Consider the following 22,047-nt stretch of genomic DNA (forward strand, 5'->3'; position numbering starts at 1 on the left):
CGATGATCCGACCACGTTCAAGAAGAGACAGCTTCTTAGCTTTAGCCATCAGGAGGGCATGACCATGTGAATGCCTGACAGAAAATACAAATTTTGAGCAGATTTTAGCTTTAATAGCCTGTGGTCTTAAACTTTTGATAAGGTGATAAACAACCTATTTTATTGTTGTTTTTTAAGTAGAAGTTCCAAATGTTTTTTGTCGCACTCCTACTTCTTGCTTTTGCATATTGTAGCTCTACTCAAAACCTCATTATGGCCCAATTGTGCAAAATGCATATTCTAGCAATTTCTCAACTGGTCTTAAGATTCTGATCAGGTCTGTATAACCACCAATAAATGCAAAGCAGTACGTGTTTTCAAAAAAGACAACCACATTAGAAGAAATAGTACCATTTTTTTAAGACAATACATTTCTTGAAATCAGGTTAGGTCAATTTTCTTTTTTTTTTGACCCACTCGCCATCAGGACACAGCAAGGTTTATGATTCTCCCAACATTTCTGAGGGCATAACTCTCACACATTGTTGAATATCAATGAGTGAGGGGTGGGACAGACACATTAATAAAAGGCTGATTGTTGACGGTGCCCCGAGTAGGCAGAGGCATGGTTGGAATTGTGCTCCCATCTCAATGCTGCGATTAAGACACTCACTGCCTGCATATCAGCGTCGCCGCTCTAACATAAATCTGAAGGGATAACTTTTTGTGATGGTGTATAGGAGACGGCTAAGGTAGAGCAACAACCAGAGCCAGAACCAAGACCACCAACACCAGAACCAGTGCCAGAGCCGGAAAGTGTGACTCCAGAGGAAGAAAAAGCTCCTGAACCAGAACCAGAAAACGGTGAACCTGAGGAGCAAGAGGAGAGTGTCCCAGAAGAGAATCCAGTTATGAACTTCTTCAAAACACTAGTAAGTGATGTGATTTAGCATTTGCATGTGAAAATTGTCATTGCAGCTGGGTTAAAACAGACTGCTTTGGGAAAGGAATCTAAGAACCAAGAATTTGGCTGATTAAATGTTGAAACATATTTTTTTAATAGTGTCTTAAACCCAGAGTGATACAAAGATTTTTGTAGAAATATCTACAGTTTATGGATAAGTGAAGACAAATTCAAACCAGATGTGATGGATTTTATATATTATATGTGGTCCATCTCATATTATGTTAAATTATGCGTGTAAAAAAGGGGTTTTACGCCACTTAAGGTATCCATAACTAAAATCTGCCACGATGACAGAGCCTGATGGAAAACGTACAACAAGCAGCTATTGTATTTCCTCTTCATCGTGCTGTCTTTTGGACTCATGCCGTTTTAAAGAGTTACCATTGCCCTAGCCCCATGCTAATCAAGTCTTTGAACATGCGGGAATGTGGTGGCCTATTGTTCAACCCATAGTGTGAGCTCACAAGGGAGGCCTGTGCTGTTGGAAGTTGAGATTTGTGAAGATAGAGCGAGGGCAGGCCTACGCCATCTCCGGAGCACAATGGCTGTCACAATGACAGCGCATGTACTGTATGTGCTCTGTCAGGGACCTCAGTGTGCACTGTGGGCCTCAGTTAGTGTATCATAAAGGGCTATGTCTGCTTTTATGAAAGGCTTCTGTTTTATTCAAACACGTATTTTGCTTTCACATAACCCTTACACTGCACAAAAATGAAATCTTATCAAGTGTTTTCATCTTATTTTCATTAAAAAATATCTTCTTAGACTTAATATGAGCCACATTCACCCTATCAGTCCAGAAAAATGTCTTGTTTAAATAGAAAAAAAATTCCAATGGAACAAGAAAAAAAACGTACTTGTATTAAGAAACTATTTTGGTTTTAAGAAGTTTTTTTAAAGAAATTTTTTCTTGTTCTATCAGCAGATTTTTTTTTTACTTGTTACAAGTTAAACAACAATTTGAATTATTTAAAAACATTTTTTGTAATGTTAATTAATTTTTTTTCTGTTATATGTATATATATATATATATATATATATATATATATATATATATATATATATATATATATATATATATATATATATAAAAAACATATTTTTTTGCATTACCCTTACACTGCAAAAAAATAAGATCTTGACAAGTGTTTTTGTATTATTTACAGTATAAAATGTCTTTTTAGACTTAGAATGAGCCACATTCACCTGACCATTCCAGAAAAATGTCTTGTTCAAAAAAAAAAATGCCAGTGGGACAAGAAAAAACTTACTTGTATTAAGAAATAGTTATTATAATTATTCAAGCAATTTTTTCTTGTTCTATTGGCAGATTTTGTTTTGTAACAAGCTCCACATTTTTTTAATTTTTTTGTATTTTTTTGTATTTTTAATTTAATTTTTTGTTAATATAAATTGTTATTATTTATTTTTTGAATTTATTATTGTTTATTGTATATAAATATATATTTATATATATATATTTATATATATATATTTATATATATATATATATATATATATATATATATATATATATATATATATATATATATATATATATATATATAAAGATAGACAGATAGACAGATAGATAGATAGATGGATGGATGGATAGATGGATAGATAGATAGATAGATAGATAGATAGATAGATAGATAGATAGATAGATAGATAGATAGATAGATAGATTTATTGTTGGTTTCACATTAGCACTCCTGAATTTGTAATTGATTGTTATTGAGGTGCCACTAATTTTCATTTTTCTTGATTAGTTTTGAAATGTTCTTTTCAAAATTTAAGTTTGTATGAGTGGGCCCCATGAAGAATAGTTGCAACTCAAATTGAGACTAATGGGGATCAAAATAAACAATAGACAAGCAATTCAGACCTGATTTTTGTCTTTAAACAACTTGAAACAAGACATTTTTCTGGACTGAAAAGTTAAATGTGTCCCAACTAAAAATAAGACACCTACTACTTTTTGGATGTTTTACCAAAGCAGCTTCATCACCACTCATATGATGTACCTAAATAAGCAACACTACTCCCAGTTCTTTCTTCTTTTTTTAAAATGCATGTACAGAAATGACTAAAGGCGGTTTATTTTTCTTCTCTTGCTGCACAGGTGACGCCCACTAAAACAACCAAAAAGGAAACAGCTGCTCCTGCAGCCGCAAAAGATCAGGTGACCTGAGCTGAGCTTTTAACGAAGTATTGCATAACACAAAAACCTGTTTAATAAGATTCACGTTACTATCATGGGTTTATTTACAGAAGTGTGATCACGCTATTTGATCTGCTTGCAGTATTTGTCCTTAAATGAATCTTATCTTGGTTTGTAAGGCTGCATAAATGCACTTAGCAATGCACTGGTTGCGCTAAATGTATCTTTAGCTTCGTTTTACGCATTAATAAACCATGAACTTGTGCTTTCTTCTAAATATGTTTGCTTCATTTCTCTAACTGCTTCTTATTTCTGTTGCCAAATAGTCCCCAGAGGAGAGCCAACCAGACACAACCACTACTGTGAGCACCTGAACTATAAAGTATTTGAATTTGTGTAACAGATCTTGCAGTGAACGTTCATCTGGTTTGGTTACCTTCTAAAACTGCCATGTTGTCTGCTAATCCTCCATATCCCATTGGTAACACTTGGATTTGGATGACTGCTGAAACCTATATTTTTTGTGTGACATTAAACCATGTTTTTATGTAGCATTGCGGAAGAGTTTTCCCAAAGCAAGGTTTTCTTCTAACACTGGTTTGGTCTAATACAGGTTGCACAAGTGTCCGAGCCTCCAGCAGCACCCAAAGGAATGTCTATCCCACCGCCTCCTCCTCCAGAGCCACCGAAAATGGAAATCAAAGCAGAACCGGCTGCCAAACCTGCAAAGGCCTCCCCAAAACCGGAACCAAAAGCTGCTGCAAAGGAACCTGAGTCCTCAAAAGGAAAAATATCCAAAAATACTTTCAGCAGCTTCTTCCGTTCAAAGGTAAATAGAGTGTAAATATTCTATTTATAACTAATGCACAATTTCTTTAAGTGCATGTTCTGCTGTGTTTGGGTCTGTAAAGTAGTGTGAAACATGCTGTATGTGAATTTGAGGTACAGCTAGGTGTCAAGGCATCAAAAGGCAAGGGGGCCTCAAGTGGAGCCAATGCCTCGCCCAAGCCTGCAGCAGGGGTACAGTAGATTATCATACTCTCTGACTGACCCCGGCTCATCCTGTTACTAACTGAACAAGAGACGTTTGTCTGGAGTTGGCAGAAACGAAACAATTTGATATTCCTTTTTCCTCCCTTTATCTATTCTTAAGGAAGCATTAGCCTCATCTCATTAATCAAAATATTTGACAGTTTAAGGAGTAAACATGATTTGCTTTTGACAAGAAGAAAACAGTGTGAAGTAATTAGCCTTCTTAGCTCCCTAACAACAGCTCACTGAACTTGTATTATCTAAACTGTGTTTCTTCCCAATTTGTGTTGGACAGTGTGAGTTAGCCAACTTAGCAACCTTGTTGCTATATTTAGCAACTTTTCAGAGTTCTCTATCAACTCTTTTTTTCAAAAAAGTGAAAAATCAATCAACTTTTGTCTTATTTTTTTTTCCACGAGGAGCGTGTGTTATGCGTGAGGGTTGTTAGCAGAGCAAGGAAATAGGTTTTGTTACTGTAGTGTGACTTTATCAGGGTTCCTAAGGAAGCATTAGCTTCATCTCATTAGTTAAAATATTTGACAGCTAAAGGAGTAACCATGATTTGCTTTTGCTACAGTTACATGAAAGTCAATACTGCTCCTTTAGCTGTACGCTATCTTTTAAGCTAAATCCAGAATATCACCTAACTAAGCAAAAGAAGGAAAACAGTGTGGAGTTGTTAGTCTTGTTAGCTCCCTAACTACTACACCTCACTGAACTTGTGTTATCTAGACTGTGTTTCTGCTTAATTTGTCTTGGACGGTGTGAGTTAGCCAACTTAGCAACCTCGACAAGTTGATATTTCTTTATCCTCCCTTTATCAGGATTTCAAAGGAAGCATTAGCTTAATCTATTTAATTAAAATATTAATTAAAATGGAAATTTTTTTTTGATAGTTTAAGCAGTAAACATGATCTTCTCCTGACTACAGTTACATGAAAGTCAATACTGCTCCTTTAGCCGTACGCTAATATTAAAGCTAAATCTACAAAATCACCTAAATTAGCAAAAGGAGGAAAACAGTGTGGACTAGTTAGCCTTGCTAGCTTCCTGCAGCTCACTGAACTTGTAATATCAACTTTTGTCTTATTTTTTTTTCCACAAGGAGCATGTGTTATGCGTGAGGGTTGTTAGCAGAGCAAGGAAACAGATTTTGTTACGGTTGTGTGACTTTATCACGATTACTTAGGAAGCATTAGCTTCATCTCATTAGTTAAAATATTTGACAGTTTAAGAAGTAAACGTGATTTGCTTCTGACTACAGTTACATGAAAGTCAATACTGCTCCTTTAGCTGCAGGCTAACTTTTAAGCTAAATCTAGAATACCACCTAACTTAGCAAGAGAGGGAAAACAGTGTGAAGTAGTTAGCCTTGTTAGCTCCCCGACTACAACTCACTGAGAACTTGTACTATCTAAACTGTGTTACTTCTAATTTAGTCTTAGCAGTGTTAGCTAGCAAAATTAGCAACTTTGTCACTTTATTTAGCTACTTTTAAGAGTCCTCTATCAACTCTTTTTCCCATGAAGGGAAAAATCAATTAACTTTTTCTTGTATTTTGCTTGCATGTGCTGTGTGTGAGGGTTGTTACTTTGACTTTCTAAAAAACAAGAACTGACAGAAGAAAGTTCATTTGTAGTTCTAAAAATATGAATAATTCCTTTTCACTCACTTTTAGTCTCTCCCATGGCATTATACTCCTCTTTACTACAGCGTCCATGACATTGACATGCAAGCAGATAGGCCTTGACATTTTTTAGCGACTTCTCCGACAGCCAATAGCTACTTTCTTTACTGAAGAGTTGGAAACACTGCACCAGACACTACAGGAAGTCGCTGCAACTGGTCTAAAATAGCTGAAAGTGACTCATAATAAATTCTTCCATTCATTTTAAGTGTTAGTTTTTGTACGTGTCCTGATAGGTGTGTTAGCAAACTGAGGTAAAGCTAGGCTAACTGTTTCTGCTCACTTCCAGTCTCCAGACTAAGCTAAGCTAACCAGCCCTTAGCTTTAGCGCTGTAAAAAGCTAGCACATACAAAATGGCACATATCTTTTACTGAAGTCTTATCAAGCAGTCATAGTTCTTCTTTTTCACTCATTGCTATGCTAACGTCCTAAAAACTGCTGACTCATACCTGCCCTTCTCCACCTCAGGCAGACTGTTTTTGACCTTTTGGTTTTTACTAACGTTACTAATTCCTTCACTAACCCACAGACAACCAAGAAGCCACCAGAGCCAGAAGTAGAAGTAGATGCAGAACCTGTTGTTGAAGCAGAGGTAAAGTGAAGCATCTCAGCTGTTTTCTGGGAAATGTAGTATCTTTGCGGTCAAATGTGAGGCTAACAAAAGTAGCGTAACATGTCTAGTTATCATAGCTGTATTTAGATATCTGATATTAACACATTTAAACCTTCTACAAGGGATTCACAGTTTTTGTTGATTGTGGTGCCCTTGGTAGTTAAGGCTATCACTCTTTTCTCTTTGCTGATTTTGTGCCGCGGATGCTTTCAGTAGCCTTTTCTAACCACATATCTCACCCTGCCTTTGTTTTTATTGCTAAATGTGGGAATGTTTGTGATGCTGCCAATCATCTGGTTCGACGCCTACCATCTCACAGCAATTACAAGCATTCAAAGTCACCACACAGAAACTGTCAGGCCTGTTGCTAATGATCTGTTGTCTCTGAAAAGACATCACTGTTAATTTCTGTTTTACAACCAGTTAAAATCTCCTCCCTGGAGCCTTAAATGTGGGTTTCACACAGCTACTTTGAACCGATGAAGTGTTACATTAAGGTTTTTCACATCTTCATTTGCATCTCCTTAGAATAAAAATACTAATTTTGCCCTGCAGGAGACTCCAGTGGAGGTACCCGAGCCTGCTGTAGGAGCCCAGGTAAAATCAAAGGAGCGTCCTCACTGCTGGGTTTTTTTTTTTTCTTTTAGGGAGCAGAATAATCCTCTGATCCTGTGTCTTTTAGCACCAAATACATTCTAATGTCTGATAAATTTGCATCTGCTCAGAGTGAAATTGTTGAACTCCTGGAGACAGCAGTGGAAGCAGCACAGTCGGTCGTCGAGGTAAATCAGCGGGAGGTGCTCGGGAATATTAATTCTTCATTTCTTCTCTCTGCAGGCACCTCTGACATGATGTTGCACAAGATGAACCAAATATAATCTCTCGTTTATCCCACTTAGAGAACACAAAATTGGCGAAACCAGACAATATTCTTGATTAATAAATGGATTCATTTGTTCCATCATGACAGACGTGTACAATCATGATTTATTGCCTTTCCCAATAACTTGAATTGAGGGGAAACAAATAATTTTCTCCCCTGCAGACGGTTGATGAAGCAGGGGTACAACCAGAGGGAGGAGATGAGGTAAATTGAAGGACTTCCATGTTTTGGGAAATGTATCTAGCTCACCTGCTTTCCTGCTCATCCTGGTGTAGAGGGATTATTTGTTTATCAATAACGTTGTATGCGCACGAAACTTGAGTGCAGAAGCACAGCAGAGTATAATGGTTTGTCAACTGATGTGGAGGAGCTAAGCTAACCACCAAAAAACAAAATTTTAAACTAAGTATCAGCACTTTTAAAGATGGTAAACAGCTCCCAGGTTTGTGAAATAGCAGTGAGTGGATAGAAGAGATCAGCAATTGGACAGATATTAGGTGGACAGACGTTTTTAGCGGAGAAATCCAGCGTGTACCCAGAGAGCAGTTTAAACTGTCACTCGATGCTCATGACTGCATTATCTGTGGATATGGAAAGCCGTTAAAGCATAAAATTGATATCATTGATATGGTTCAGCTCTACCAGTACTACCAGTTGACTTAAAAATGATCACTAGTACTACTAGAAAGCCTTATATGCTAATAAGTGAGTGGGGGAAAAAAAATCAGGCTTCCCATTGGCTTTTGAAAATATAACAACCAATCAGGGTACTGTATTTGTTTAAAGTCTCTCCTACTGCAGTTGCATTAGGTCTACTAGTAGGTCTACAAGTAGGTCTACTAGTAGACCCCAAATTGTTTTCAAGTAGACAATTTTATGTCACTAGTAGTACTAGTAGACTTAGAAAATGTTACAAGTAAAAACTCAAAGCTTTGCTAGTACTACTAGTGATACAAAATTGTCAACTAGCAGACAACTCTGCTTTACTAGTAATGTCTACTTGGGCTCTAGTGTGACAAAAACCTTTACTAGTGAAACAAAATTTTGGTTTACTAATACTACAAATAAACTTAAATGTCTCACTAGTGGTACTAGTAGACTGCTTGTAGATTAGATAGATTTTCAAAAACCAGTGGGAAGCCTGAATTTGTTTTTTCACACCCACTTATTTGCATATAAGGCTTACTAGTAGTAATAGTGATCATTTTTAAGCCTACTGTTAGTACTAATAGACTTAAAACAGTCTACTAGTACTTCTAGTGAACACTTTTTGGTGACACATTTTACTGTACTAGAAAAGTCTACACACGCACTAGTGAACCAAAATTAAGTACATGCCGTCTAAAAATGATTACTAGTAGAGCTGAACTATGGTTGATATCACTGAAATCAGTTTTATGATCAAATGTTTTCCATAAGTGGACACCTACCAGACTGTGACAGTAATAAAATAATAATAAAATAATCATAATAAAAGAACCACAAAACTACGCCCAGAATTATTTCTTTACCCCCAGATGTCGCTGGTGTTTCAGTGGAAAGTGTGACCCTGTTAACTGGTGACTCTCGGCAGTTAATCACTGATACCCTTGGCTGAGAGTCACCAGTTAGCATGGTGGCTATTAACTCCAAAACACTGGTCGCTCTGTGACGGTCAAAACTTGATATACGTTGCCGCTGTTGTATGGTATCGTTTCCAAAAACAAACCACAGAACAGCCGTACATTTTAATGCTGATAACAGGTTGAATTTAGTGTTTAAAAAAATGCTAACTCGTCTAAATGAATGGAGCTAAACGCTGCTTCTGCGGTCAAGATGCGTGCGCATCTTTATGATGACGTAGACTGATAATCCCTCTATAAGAAAACAAAAACATCTCCTACCTTGTTTTTAAGATTTGAATTGGATGCATGTTTGCAAATTAGCACATTTCCCAAAATGTTCAAATCCCCTTGAAGGTTATCTTCCCTTTTTTGCAGAAAGTAACATTCTTTGCTTTTGTGCATGACGGCGCGGGTGCCTTCATGCTTAAAGGGAATATTTCTATTCAGGTTGGTCACCCTCTTTTCCAGCTCTGATCCTGGACTTTCTCTTACCTCCTTTTTCTCAGGTGGCAGCTCCTCCTCTCACTCTGTAAGAGTCTCACTGGTGTCCCTGCCTTTAATCCTCGTAGAGTTCATAACTTGTGTTTTCTCCTCTCAAAGAAGGTGGATCCGTCAAAAGTCGTCACTCTGGAGGCCGCTGCGAAGCCTGAACCTGCGCCGCCTGCTCCGGAAGAGAAGAAAGCAGACACAAAAACAGCCTTCCTCTCTTTCTTCAAAACTAAAGTAAGAAACATTTAGACTTCTTTGCATTATCTAAAATTTCTGAGCATGAAATGTGAAGAAATTACTAAACAGAGAGTAACAGATTAATGTGAATTTGAGGTACTGTTAGACAACATGACTACAAAAGTCCAGGCAGCCTCCACAAGTGGAGTTCGGTTCCTCAGGAGAACAGCTGGAGTGGTAAATAAAGCCAAACTACGACTGCTTCATTAACCAGTGGACTTTCTTTTAATACGTCTGGTTTGAACCTGCTTTAAAACGATTTGATCAGCTTCAGAGTGCTTCTGTGATTCTCCCTCATAATCATAATGTTTTCACACTTTCCTAACCTGTGATTGGAGCATCTTAATGTCACTCCAAATGTCACATCTGATATCATCGCTAAGTCCATCTGCATCAAACCAGAAGAGAGCAACAGATGCTGGAGATGGTTTCAGATCAATTCAATTCATTCACAACACTTTCAGGCCGCCGGCTCCAAGAAGGCGACCCCTGCCCCCGCTGCCGCTGCTGCCACCGCCGAGGCAGCTCAGACAGCTAAAGCCAAAGATGAACCCAAAGCAGCAGCAGCAGCCAAGCCTTCAGAGGCGGCTCCGGAAAGTAAAGCGGCTTCAGCGGGCCCTCAAGCTGGAGATGAAGCCGTGAATGCGCCAAAGAAACTGGAGAAGAGGAACTCCATCCACACGTTCTTTAAAAGTCTGGTGAGGAGAGTGAAAAGGCTTCCTCACAGGGCCTTGTAGTGGAGATGCACTGCAAAAACTGAAATCTTATCAAGTGTTTTTGTCTTATTTTAAGTTAAGATTTGCCTTGTTATACTTGATTGGAGCCGCATTCTTGTTTCAAGTTGTTTAAAGACAAAAATGAGGTCTGAATTGCTTGTAACAAGTAAAAAATAAATCTGCCAATACAGACCTAATTTTTGTCTTTAAATAACTTGGAATAAGACAAATTTCTTGACTGGTCTGGTGAATGTGGCTCATTCAAGTCTAAAAAGACATTTTCTACTGAAAATAAGACAAAAACACTTGATAAGATTTAATTTTCCAGTGTGATCTGTTTGTTGAGGAGATCTCCACTAGATGGCAGCAGACACTAACCAAGTAACCCAAGGCGTGGGCTCCGTGTTAAAGTGCATGTTCCCTTAACACAACTAAGACCAAAATCCCAACTTTTAGTCGACTTTGGATGAAATGAAAATAATATTTATGTCTTAAATATACTTCCATGTAAAGAAAGGGTTGTTACTAAACAAATACTCACTCCGCCAGATCCTGAAAAAATAATCCACGCCTTCATATCCTCAAGACTGGACAACTGTAACTCTCTCCCCCCTGGTTTAAATAAAAAACTCCCTCTCTCTTCCGACTAGTTTTAGTGGATGACATCACATCACTCCAGTTTAAGCCTCCCACACTGGCTTCCTATGAGTTTTAGAGTTGATTTTAAGATTTAATTGATTACTTTTAAAGCTCTCATGGTACTTGCTCCAAGCTACATTTCCTCTCATTTCCTCCTCATACATTTCCTCCTCCTCTGGTCAAGGCTCAAAATTAAAGGTTTCTCCGTCAGAGCTCCTGGAACGACCTGCCAGAGGAGATAAGACGTGCAGAGTCTGTCGCTTCTTTTAAGTCACTTTTAAAAACTCACTTTTACAGACTGGCTTTTGTGTGATGTCGTCTTTTGTCTTTCATTTTTTATCTTTGTCTTATTTTTGCTTTACTGTCTTTTAGCCTTTCTCTTATCTTTTATTTCCCACTACATTAAGTCCATCCTCTTTTACAGAAGTGGCCAACCTGCTGCTTGCGAGCCACATGAGGCTCCTTGCCTTTCGTGTGCAGCTCATAAAACTCATAAATATATATACTTCTTCTTATGAGTAGTGGTGTGTTGATCAATCTAAAATATTGATATATTGAAGCCAACGTTGGGATCAGTCTTGATCAATACTTGGGTGATGAGATTGATACTTAAGTTTCAGTTTCTCTTCTCTATATGTGCTCCTCTCAATCGCTCATGTACTTCTATCTATCTATCTATCTATCTATTTATCTATCTATCTATCTATTTATCTATCTATCTATCTATCTATCTATCTATCTATCTATCTATCTATCTATCTATCTATCTATCTATCTATCTATCTATCTATCTATCTTTCTATCTATGTATGGATTGGAAAGATATATATATATATATATATATATATATATATATATATATATATATATATATATATATATATATATATATATATATATATATATTTTTTTTTTCATGTTATGTCATTTCAAGACCACATGTGTGATGTGGCTCTTTTAAGTACCATGGTAATTTTTATGGCTCTTGGTCTCTGACAGGTTGGCCACCCCTGCTCTTTTATTTACTTCCTCTATGTTATGTTAACTCATTAATGTAGTGACTTACTTTTATTCAGGTTTTATCTCATCTGTGACTCATCTTTGTTCACTGTCAATCCCTTTACTGACACCCTTTTAGGCCTTAATTGTTTTATGCTTTGCTCATGTGTGTTGTTCCAATTTATCTTTGCTTTATTATTATTTATTAGTATTAAGTTCATCTTTTCATATTTACTACCCTGCTTTTTGTTTTTAACTGCAAAAAAGCTCTTGAAATACTTTTTTTTTTTTTTCAATTTTGAAGATTTTTTTTAGAAAAAATATCAGAATTTTCTGAAGATTTTGCAAACTTTTGCAAACTTTAAAAATTGTGGAACAGTTTTTTTTTTGCACATATTTGAAAAATCAATTTTTTTTGTTAAATTTTCCAACTAAGTGAAATTTCATGATTTTTTGCAAATTTATGAAATATACAACACAAAACTAGATTTTTACCAATGTTTCTAATTTTATACACTTTTTTCTTTTTAGAAAAAACACATCCATATTTTGAAGATTTTGCAAACTTTGAAATTTTGAAACTCCTGCAAATTTTTAAAATTTATTTTTATTGATTAAAAACATGCTAATATATGACTTTTTGACATTTTTTTAAACTTAGCAATTTTTTTAAATGACAAGTTAAAAAAACTTTTTTTTGCACATTTTTGAATGTTTTTTTTTTTTTGTAAAATTTTCCAACTTAGTGAAATTTCATGTATTCTTGCAAATTTATGAAATACACAACACAACACTAGATTTTTACCATGTTTTAATTTTATTATTATTATTATTATTATTATTATTATTATTATTATTATTATTATTATTATTATTGTTATTATTATTATTATTATTATCATCATTATTATTATCTTCATGGACTTACACTTTTATCCTTTAATTCCAGGGTCAGCGACGTGGCTCCACAGACGCCGGGGTCCAGACAGATCCTGCCGCTCCTGCAGCAGCTGAGAAGGCCAAATGAAACCAAAACCAACCCCGAAGTTTCTCTGTACAGACTCTCTTTCTTGCTCTTACTCAATCTTCATCTCCTTCTCTTTAACTCCGTCTCTGTTACCCTTTAGAAGTCGCAATGCAAAGAGCAAAAGTGTCTGAGAGAGTTCAAGAAAGTGTGGGAAAGATGATCAATGAGCAGGTGTTCAACAGGTGGAAATTAGGAACGGCTGGGTGGCTGAGAAAATATATATATTTTTGGTTATATAGACGTCTTGACAAGTATAGCAATGTGTGTGTGAACATTTTCTACAAAGTGACTTCTCTCTGTTCTCACCACCTGACAAACTGGGCTTTCACAAAACACAGAACCACGCTTTGCTTTAAGCAGATTATGTCAAAAACATAAGAAAACATAATCCTGAAAGGTTTTATTTTCACAGTTTAAACCAGAAGAATCACACAGTGGAGGCAATGCAAAGGATAATATAAACAGATATAGAATAAAGTACTTGTATATAACATTTAACATGTTTTCTATAACAAACTGCACTTACAGATTTGTTAACTCTATGCAAGCTAAATGTAAAACTAAAGCACATATCTTAACATGTTTTGGGCCATGTGGGGAAAATCACAATCTATGCCGCTCTGTAGGGACCTGATTGTAAGTGTTCACAATAACAAAAGCATCTGAGGTGGCAGAATGGTGTCTTTGTGCAAACGTGTCCTTGTGGTGCACTTCTCATAAATCACAGCCGATTAGTTTTTAATTTGATCGCAGCACTTTGTGTCGTGTTTCTAAACATGCACGTCTTACGGTGTGAGTCATTTGTGTTTGGCGTATGTGCAATTAATATCAACCTTTGTTTGCCTTTGTATGTATGTATGCTTAACTTCAGCTATCTCAAAGACAATAAACATGTTCAACACTTGTTTGCTCTTCGTCTTAATGAATTACAGTGGGTGTTAAAACAAATGGGTGTTGCAAAAGTTGCAAAAGTATGTCACCAAATAAGAATGGGAAATGGGTCCGATGGGTCTGATACTGATGCCAGGACTTTATTTTTTTACAATTTTTTGAGCAGGAAGTGACCATATATGGATAAGAGGGTGGGCTTTAGGGGGGCAATGGGTTCACCAGAAGGAGTAATCAGTTATTTATGGTTGTCAAAATTCTAATGCTTCAATTCTTTACAGTACTAAATGCTTTAAAATGCAACAGAATTTACATTTTTTTATTAAAAGTATCAAAAAGTGCCAAAAACACATCAACGATTACATTTTAACCCTTTGCTGGAAACGAAAACAGAGCAGAGAATCAGAAAAACATGTCTGACTCTCTGAAGAACTTCTGAGCACGCCCATAGTTCTGTATTTTGCTTATGTGCAGCCAAAGTCACACTTCTTCTTGTCTCTGCTCTTCCCTCTGTCACAGTAGCTCTTCATTCATGGGTTCACGGGTTCATGGGTCAGCAAATACTGACCTTTTGTTGACTCTTTTTTTAATTTATTTATTTTTTATTTTATTTTATGAAATATATTGTTTTGTTTAAACATATATTCTAGTCAAATCTTATGCAATGTGCTTATCATAATTATAAATAGTTTGTTTAAGTGTTACTGTGTGTTAAGAGACTTTCGGGATGGGAGTCCAAGCACTGAGTGGTTGGATATGAAATTGACAAAATAATTAATTTTTGGATGCTGGAAATTCTCTATTTCTTTCTTGGATTTCTGCAAACATATTAGTGGAAGGAAACAGTACTCTGGGATACATTGAAAACACAATATGACAGTGTAACTTATCTGATTTTATCTGGTTTTAAAACTACTGCCAATTGAACCTAAATATGCAAATCATAGCACTGGTGATTGTAAAAAAAAATAGAAAAAATGTTGATATTTTAAAAATTTGTTAAAATTTGAAAAAATGTTAAAATTTGCCAAAATTTCAACAGATATAAAACATTTTTTTTAATTTTGCAAGAAATTAAAAAGAAGATATATCAAAATTTGCAAAAATTTGAAACATTTTGAAACTAAATTAATTTGTGAAAAAAAAATCAACAATTTTGAAATTTCAAAAAATTGGTAAAATTTCCAGTTAAAAAAAATCAAAATTTGCAAAAATTAAAAAAAATGCAATTAAATACATTTGCAGAAAAATAAACAATTTAAAAATTTCAAAAATTTGCAAAAATTTCCAATAAAAAAAAAATGTTAAAATTTGCAAAAATGTTGAACATTTAAAAATAAATTAATTTGCATACCCCAACAATTTTGAAGTTGAAAAATCTGCAAAAATTTTCAACCAAAAAAATACTTGAATTTGATAACATGTTTAGATAATATCACTAAACTCATCATTATTTGTTGTTTGCTAATGACTTTTCACTTATCAATCATGTATTTTAAGCACATTGTCAGTTAAATGAATCCATCCACACTGAATTAAAATCTGTATTTTTTTTTTTCCAGATTTGTCTTTTTTGTGGGTTTAGTTATCTACCAGGGCTGTAAAACTTGAGGTTAGCTACAGGTGCATGGAGAGTTGGTGGGCTGTTGATGTTGTAGGAGGTGAAGTAGAGCGGTGGCAGGCTTTATTGACGATTGTGATGAAGATTTAGTTTAACAAAATGTTAATGCATGATTTTATTTAGTGTCAGTGTCTTTGATTATTAATAAGAAAAATAGCTACTAATTATTTTTTTCCCCTTTTTTGTATCTAATGCATGTTATGAATGTTAAAAATGAACAGACAGTGGAAGAGAAAAGAAGGAAAAATTGCATCTAAGATTATCAAATAAATTATATGATGCAGTGTTTTGATAAAAAGAGAATAAAAAAACAGTCTCATTGCAGCAGGTTTAAGCAGCGAGCTTAGTAGCTGCAAGGCGTGACAAATGAGTCACACTTTGCTATGTTGGGTGTAGAGGTAAATAGTATAGACCTTACTCATGCATGTATTTATTTGTCTTCCTTGCAGACAGCTGACAGTTATCTGACAGACGTGGCCGCTGCACAGGCCGTGACAGGCAGAGTGATGACTGCTGGACATCTCTATCCAACACTCATCTACATTTTTATAAAGACCGGCTGAGATAAACGACAGGTGAAAAAAAATCCAAAGAATTTTGTATTCCGGGTACAGGAAGCCCTCAAATCCTCTTTTAGCGTTTATGATGTAATTTCTTTGATGGATCGTGCTGAGTGAAGTCTCTGGAAGGATGTGTTTTAGATAGTAACGTCTGAGACCCCTCATTCACCCACCATTAAGTGATGAGTCGTGGCCCCTGGAGGCATAACTCACACTGCTCCTTTGTTATCAATGAGGCCCTCCGTAATAGGTATGATCATTTTAAATTGTGCATTAAAGTAATTGCCGTGGCACTAAAGGAGAAAAAGTGAAGTATTGCTTGTAATGTATAAGACATGTGGTCCATTGTCTGCTCTTTTCCCCTCGAGGAGAGCTTCAAATTGAGATGCAGTGTCACATTTTTCTGTCTTGCTGTATTTCTGGGACGTGTGAGGCTCTTGTGTTCGTTTCCTAATACATCAAATCAAGAGAAACACTTAATAATAATCTACAAAAATGAGCAACTATATACCATTTATGCTAGCTCCCAACACCTCTCACTGATGGCTCCACTTTCTTGGAAGTTAATTCATGTTTTACAGCTTTTTGTGTTTCCAAGTGATCCAGCAAGAACAGAAAAAGAAACAGCTTCAAATAAAAGTTTCTCCTACACACTCAAGCATGTGCTCTGGTGTATGAAAAAGAAACAGTTCAAGGTATAGAAAGAATGTAAACTGCACAAGATGTGCCTGAGCGGGGTGTTGCAGCAGTTCATCCCAGGACAATGCCTGTGATTGTGTGAATGCACTGAGCTCAGAGGGGGTGGAACAAGGGCACAGTAGGCAGGCAGGCCTGACAGGAGGCCTGCTGTCAGCATTAATGTGCATCACGGCCCTGCTCGCCGCTAACAGGTCTGCTCTGTAGGGGAAACACGAGGGGGAAAACAACTGCAGGGACCGGCGAGAAGACACACAACGATCAGACCATCACAAGTTCTGATCTGATAACTAATCAATAACAGTGATCTGAGTGTAAACCCAGAGTGAATGAGCAGGTCCTGCAGGCACTATGTGTGTGTCTGTGTGTGCCTGTGTGTGTGTGTGTGTGAGGGAGGTATTCTGATGCAGATGCCTCCAGTGATATTCAGAGTCTGTTTTTGTGAGTCTTTCAGGGGAATGTTACATCCTGCTGAAGGGCCAAAAGGCCTCAGCAGAGGGACAACCAAAACCTCATGACTGTCGATGTAATTTGAGACCAGTCAAAGTGTAGAAGAAAGCGTTTCAAATGATTTCCACGCATGTGATCATATGATAACCTTAACATAAAAAGAAAAGTAGTCACTTGTGTTTGGGAACATTTGATTTTTTTTACTGTCTTATATTTGCATATTTCGTAATTTCTTTTATCTTATAATTTATACTTTTTACTTTCTATTTTTAACACTTTTTGAAAGGAGTAGCTGTAAAAGGCAATTTCCCCTCGGGGATCAATAAAGTATATCCGATTCTTAAATTGACCATCAGAAATACCCCCAAAACTTGAACGTTTTGGGTAAAATCTGGTGAAAAGAGAGAAACATGCTTTGTGTATTCTAAGAGCAGCAGCAACCTTTTTTTTTTTTTACTTTTTTTTTTATAACTAATTTCTTTTTTGACTGATTGCTGCAGAAGCTTGAGTATAGCTTTAGTTTGAAGGGTAAAATAACTTAATTTTTTTTGTATTTCAGGTTTTTTGTATTCTATGCATTTTCAGGGGCTTTGAGAGTCACACAACTTTCCAATAATAATTTTATTTATTTATTCATTCAAAAAAGAGAGTGTTGTACTGATGCCTCTTTACAGCACAAAATAGCAAATAGGTCCAGGCTTAAATTTTCTTTCTTGAAACTTGTAAACTTAAAAAAAATATTAATATAACATTACTTTTTTTTTGCCAATTTTTAACGCTCTCTAAATTAATTTCTAATTCTTTCCTTTTAATATGTTTTGGTGACCTTTTCCATGTATATCTGCATCTCTGTGAAGCACTTTGAGTTGCCTTATCACTGAACTGTGTTGTATAAATAAACTTGCGTTGCCTGATGAAGGAAGGTGTCAGTTTGTTGAAAAAATACAGCTTTATGCTCACAAAAAGTAAAATATGTGACAGTCACGAGAAAGAAGGCTGTGATTTTTTTGTCTGGAAGTACTGCCATGGCAGTCTAGGTTGCCTGTCCCATAATGTAAGCCCTCTAGAGGACAATCCTGGTTTCAAATCAAACCTGGTGCAACTTTGCTGCGTTTCTTTCCTTCACTCACACCCTGTTTTTCCTGCTCTATCCACCATCTCATCCTCTCTACGTAAAGGCACAAAAAACTTAAAAAAAAATTAAAAAAAAATATCACCATAAAACAAAGAAAACAGCATAAAGTAGACAGTGTGCACTTTTTTGTCTACAGAGGGCGCCAAAATCAATACAAACTGAAAAATCCTTACAAGAGCTTTGAGAAAGAAATATATGAATATACAGTACAGTACATTAACACTTTTTTGTCCTGTTATGTTTATAAGTGGACAAAATAAAATAAAAATATGATCAGCACATATATTTCATTTTTCAGTTTATGTCCTATAAATGCAGAAAAGTATTCCTGTCAGGAGAAATGCGGCACATAAAAATATCCACTTTAAAAGATCTTTGGTTATTTTTTCTATTCTCTCCCAATACTTTCTGTACTCATGAACTGTATACATTAACACTTTCTATTTCTAATAATTTATTCAATGTTTCCACTCAATAACTATGAATTAACCCCTTTGGACTCTGTTTATATGAATAATAATAACCATTAATTCACATAAAAAGAAGTTTAAGCAGCACACCGAAGAATGAATATATGAATTTAATAAAATATGATGTCATATATTATCATCAATTTTATTATAATTAATTTAATCAATTTTATGTTTTTTTTAAATGGGTTGTGATATTTTATTTATGTATCTATTTATTTATTTATTTATTTATTATTATTATTATTATTATTATTATTATTATTATTATTATTATTATTATTATTATTATTATTATATTTAAAAATGCAAAAAAGTCACAAATAAATAAAATGTCTACTTTAACCTATGTGCACAAAGTAGAGTTGTCCAAAGGGTGATAATAATCTACATTGCGACACAGTTCTGCTTTAACAACAATAAAATGTAATTGATTAGTGGTTTTTGCAAAAGAGTGAAAAATTAAAATCTTGCTTCCATCTTTTATCCTTCCTGTTGTATTTTCCCATCACTAAGCAGTAACTCTGACTGGTGTGTTTAGAAGATAGTTAGAAGGAATACTGGGTCATTTTGGGTCACTGTGGAATTACGTTTTTAAGACAAACGGGGTATGTCACTGGCAGAGGAACAAACAGTCTCAATCTTTCCTCCCAAAATGTCTCTAACTTGTTCTGAGGCCAGAAACAAACTGCTTTCCCCGACCGATAAAACTTCTCTGATGATCAACAACACAACAGCTGGTTGCACTGAATAAATATGGCCGTCTCGGGGTGAGAAAGGAGATTATATATTATCAGGGTGTCTCAGGAGCGACTCTGGGATTATGAAAGAAGGCAGGCTGTGAATCTGCAGGAGAACAATGCAGTCAGCTGCTCCTGACACGTCGGGACAAAAAGAAGCCTCCACTGCCTTTCCCCATCCGCCCATCCTGTTCCTATCAGGCTGTCTGTCTCCTGAATACATTACCATCCATTCAGACATTTTTAAAAACAACTCCTTTTTTTCTTAATTAGAAGTCACTGAATGCATGTGGTTTGTTTCTGCAAGACATAATCTGTGACAATGAGTTTTTTTGATTGTGGAAGAGAAACTGCATTAGCATAGCGTCAAACAATAGGAGGGGGTAATTAAATCAGTTGGAAGTAAACAATGCTTGCCCACTTGTTGCTTTACCATAGGAGATAAGGATAATATGACATCTTTGAAAGAAATATTTGCTTCTATCAGCATTAAATGAATCAATTTAAAGGTGGTAACTGGTTACTGAAGTTTTACAGAAAAAGTCTAGAAACAGTCAGTGCAAAAATTACTTTACAGTTAAGAATTAAAGAAGAATTATTCTTATGATTCAAAGTATTAAAATATTTAAATAAGGGGAATTAGACAATACAATTTTCTAAAGATTAAGCTGTTATTAAAGGCTGACTTAAAGGTAGTTTTTTCTCTAAGAACCTGAGGTTTTGCTTTGATATCTTGCAGGTAAACATACTAACATGCAGCAGGTTGTTTTTAGGGACACTCAAAGATATATAGCCACTTATGAGTAACCCTCAGAGTATTTACTTTCCTATGATGGACAACAACATCCCTGTGTAATCTCATCATCCTGAGGCATCACACCGCTCCTGCAGATTGATCGCCTTTCACAGAGCCTTTGTGGCCGCAGAACAAAAGGAAATGAGCGGGAGGCCTCGATGTGTCACATGTGGTGCCTTTGATTAACATACTCGACCTGTTTGTGCAACAGGATCTCAGGGTGAGGGGAAGAAAAGCTAAATCAGATTCATACTTTACTGCAGGGGAGCTCAAGAAATGTTTGAATTTAGAGGCAGCTCATGTAAGGGATTAACTCCCAGTGAGATAAGACACACACAGGATGTTTACTGAACATGTGGCTTTCTTAATCCACACTTTGATTGAGTAAAATTTCTTTTATATGCACAATACGTCTAATATTCTGTGTGGTCTGCTTTACACCTTTTGTGCACACAACTATTAAGTCAAGTATGCTTGCCAAACCTGCAGATCTACTTTTGTAAATCAAATAGATAAAAGGCTTCTGCTTCGTCCAACCTGTTTGGTAACATCTATAAAGAATGACTACAAGATTTTATAGACAAAACAATCAAATAGCATATATAACAGGAAGAACCCAGCCTAATGTAAGGGGCACGCTCTTTGTTCACTGTGTCTTAGCTGATGAAGCTTTTTTTTTCAGACACTGCTACCATTCAGAGAGAGATTCAAGCAGAGGAGTGTGTTTATGTCTCAGTACTCTGTATCCCACTGAATATCGTCATTGATTGAATAATGTATGGCTTTAAGCAGGCATCAATGGATAGTGTCTGTTTAGAAGGTGGGAGTGTGGAGGAGGGGCTATTTGCGTTCACATTAGGGTGCTACTGTAGGTGACAGCCTCTGTCCTACAAAAAACTGACTACACAAACTCCATTCTATTACTTTTTCTTATCTGAAAATCACTTTTATAAAAGTTTAAGATGTTTAATGTATATTCAATATAGTAATATTGCTTTATTGAGGCAAACCTCCCCCCTTTACTTCAAGATCAAACATGTGACAGAAGCTGTAATGTTTCAGTTTAAGAGCACAAAATCTTATAGTGTATAAAACCAGGCCATGTTTAGTGAGGTGGAATAGGAAGAAAAACGTTTTCATGACTCAACTAACCTGCTTCTGCAAAATCTCCTCATGCTGCTGTGGAAAAAAAAAGTTTGTGCCACCCCTCCCCCACCCTCCACATGGTAGCTGATGCATGCCGTTGGAGCGTGAAAGAAGAAGAAGAAGAAGAAAAGAAGAAGAGGTAGTAGAAGAAGAAGAAGAAGAAGAAGAAGAAGAAAGGCGACACCTTCAAAGTAGGTTCAATCAAGGCAGCATTACTTGACAAACGCTATTGTTACACTGCCTGTGGCTCTAATCAGCACATTGACTCAGTCTGTGACAGTTTGCATAAATTAGTGCAGCTTAAGAGGTGTTATCATCCGGCAAACAAGTGGGCAAAAACACTCCAAAACAGATCTTACTGTTAAGATTTGTACCCTGAAAAAATACACACTAAGCTCTCGTGAATGTGAAGGATTGCCCTGGATTGTTTTACCTGTTCCAGCTGCTGGCATCATAACAGTTGGCAAGTGGAGTCATGCAGTGCACCTACACAGATAAACTGATACTG

The 22,047-nt window shown here is 36.0% G+C and overlaps 1 protein-coding gene across 6 annotated transcripts; it reads left to right on the plus strand.

Annotated features, from left to right (window-relative positions):
- Positions 1-587: 587 nt before the first annotated feature.
- Positions 588-13,936, plus strand: bcas1 (brain enriched myelin associated protein 1). Of its 6 annotated transcripts, none has more exons than XM_074680635.1 (9): positions 588-911; positions 3,072-3,131; positions 3,437-3,472; positions 3,724-3,939; positions 4,053-4,130; positions 9,531-9,653; positions 9,753-9,833; positions 10,121-10,354; positions 12,960-13,936. In XM_074680635.1, the coding sequence occupies exons 1-9, from the start codon at positions 891-893 to the stop codon at positions 13,035-13,037; spliced, it is 927 nt and encodes a 308-aa protein (XP_074536736.1). In that variant the 5' UTR covers positions 588-890; the 3' UTR covers positions 13,038-13,936. The 6 variants fall into 6 exon arrangements, with proteins under 6 accessions (XP_074536736.1, XP_074536737.1, XP_074536741.1 ...); XM_074680636.1 differs by having other exon boundaries at positions 4,059-4,130; XM_074680640.1 differs by lacking the exon at positions 9,753-9,833.
- Positions 13,937-22,047: the final 8,111 nt, after the last annotated feature.

Source organism: Halichoeres trimaculatus, unplaced genomic scaffold (genome assembly GCF_033239565.1).
Source record: "Halichoeres trimaculatus isolate MK-OKI-2021-1 unplaced genomic scaffold, fHalTri1.1 fHalTri1_scaffold_11, whole genome shotgun sequence".
NCBI classification, from domain to species: Eukaryota; Metazoa; Chordata; class Actinopteri; order Labriformes; family Labridae; genus Halichoeres; species Halichoeres trimaculatus.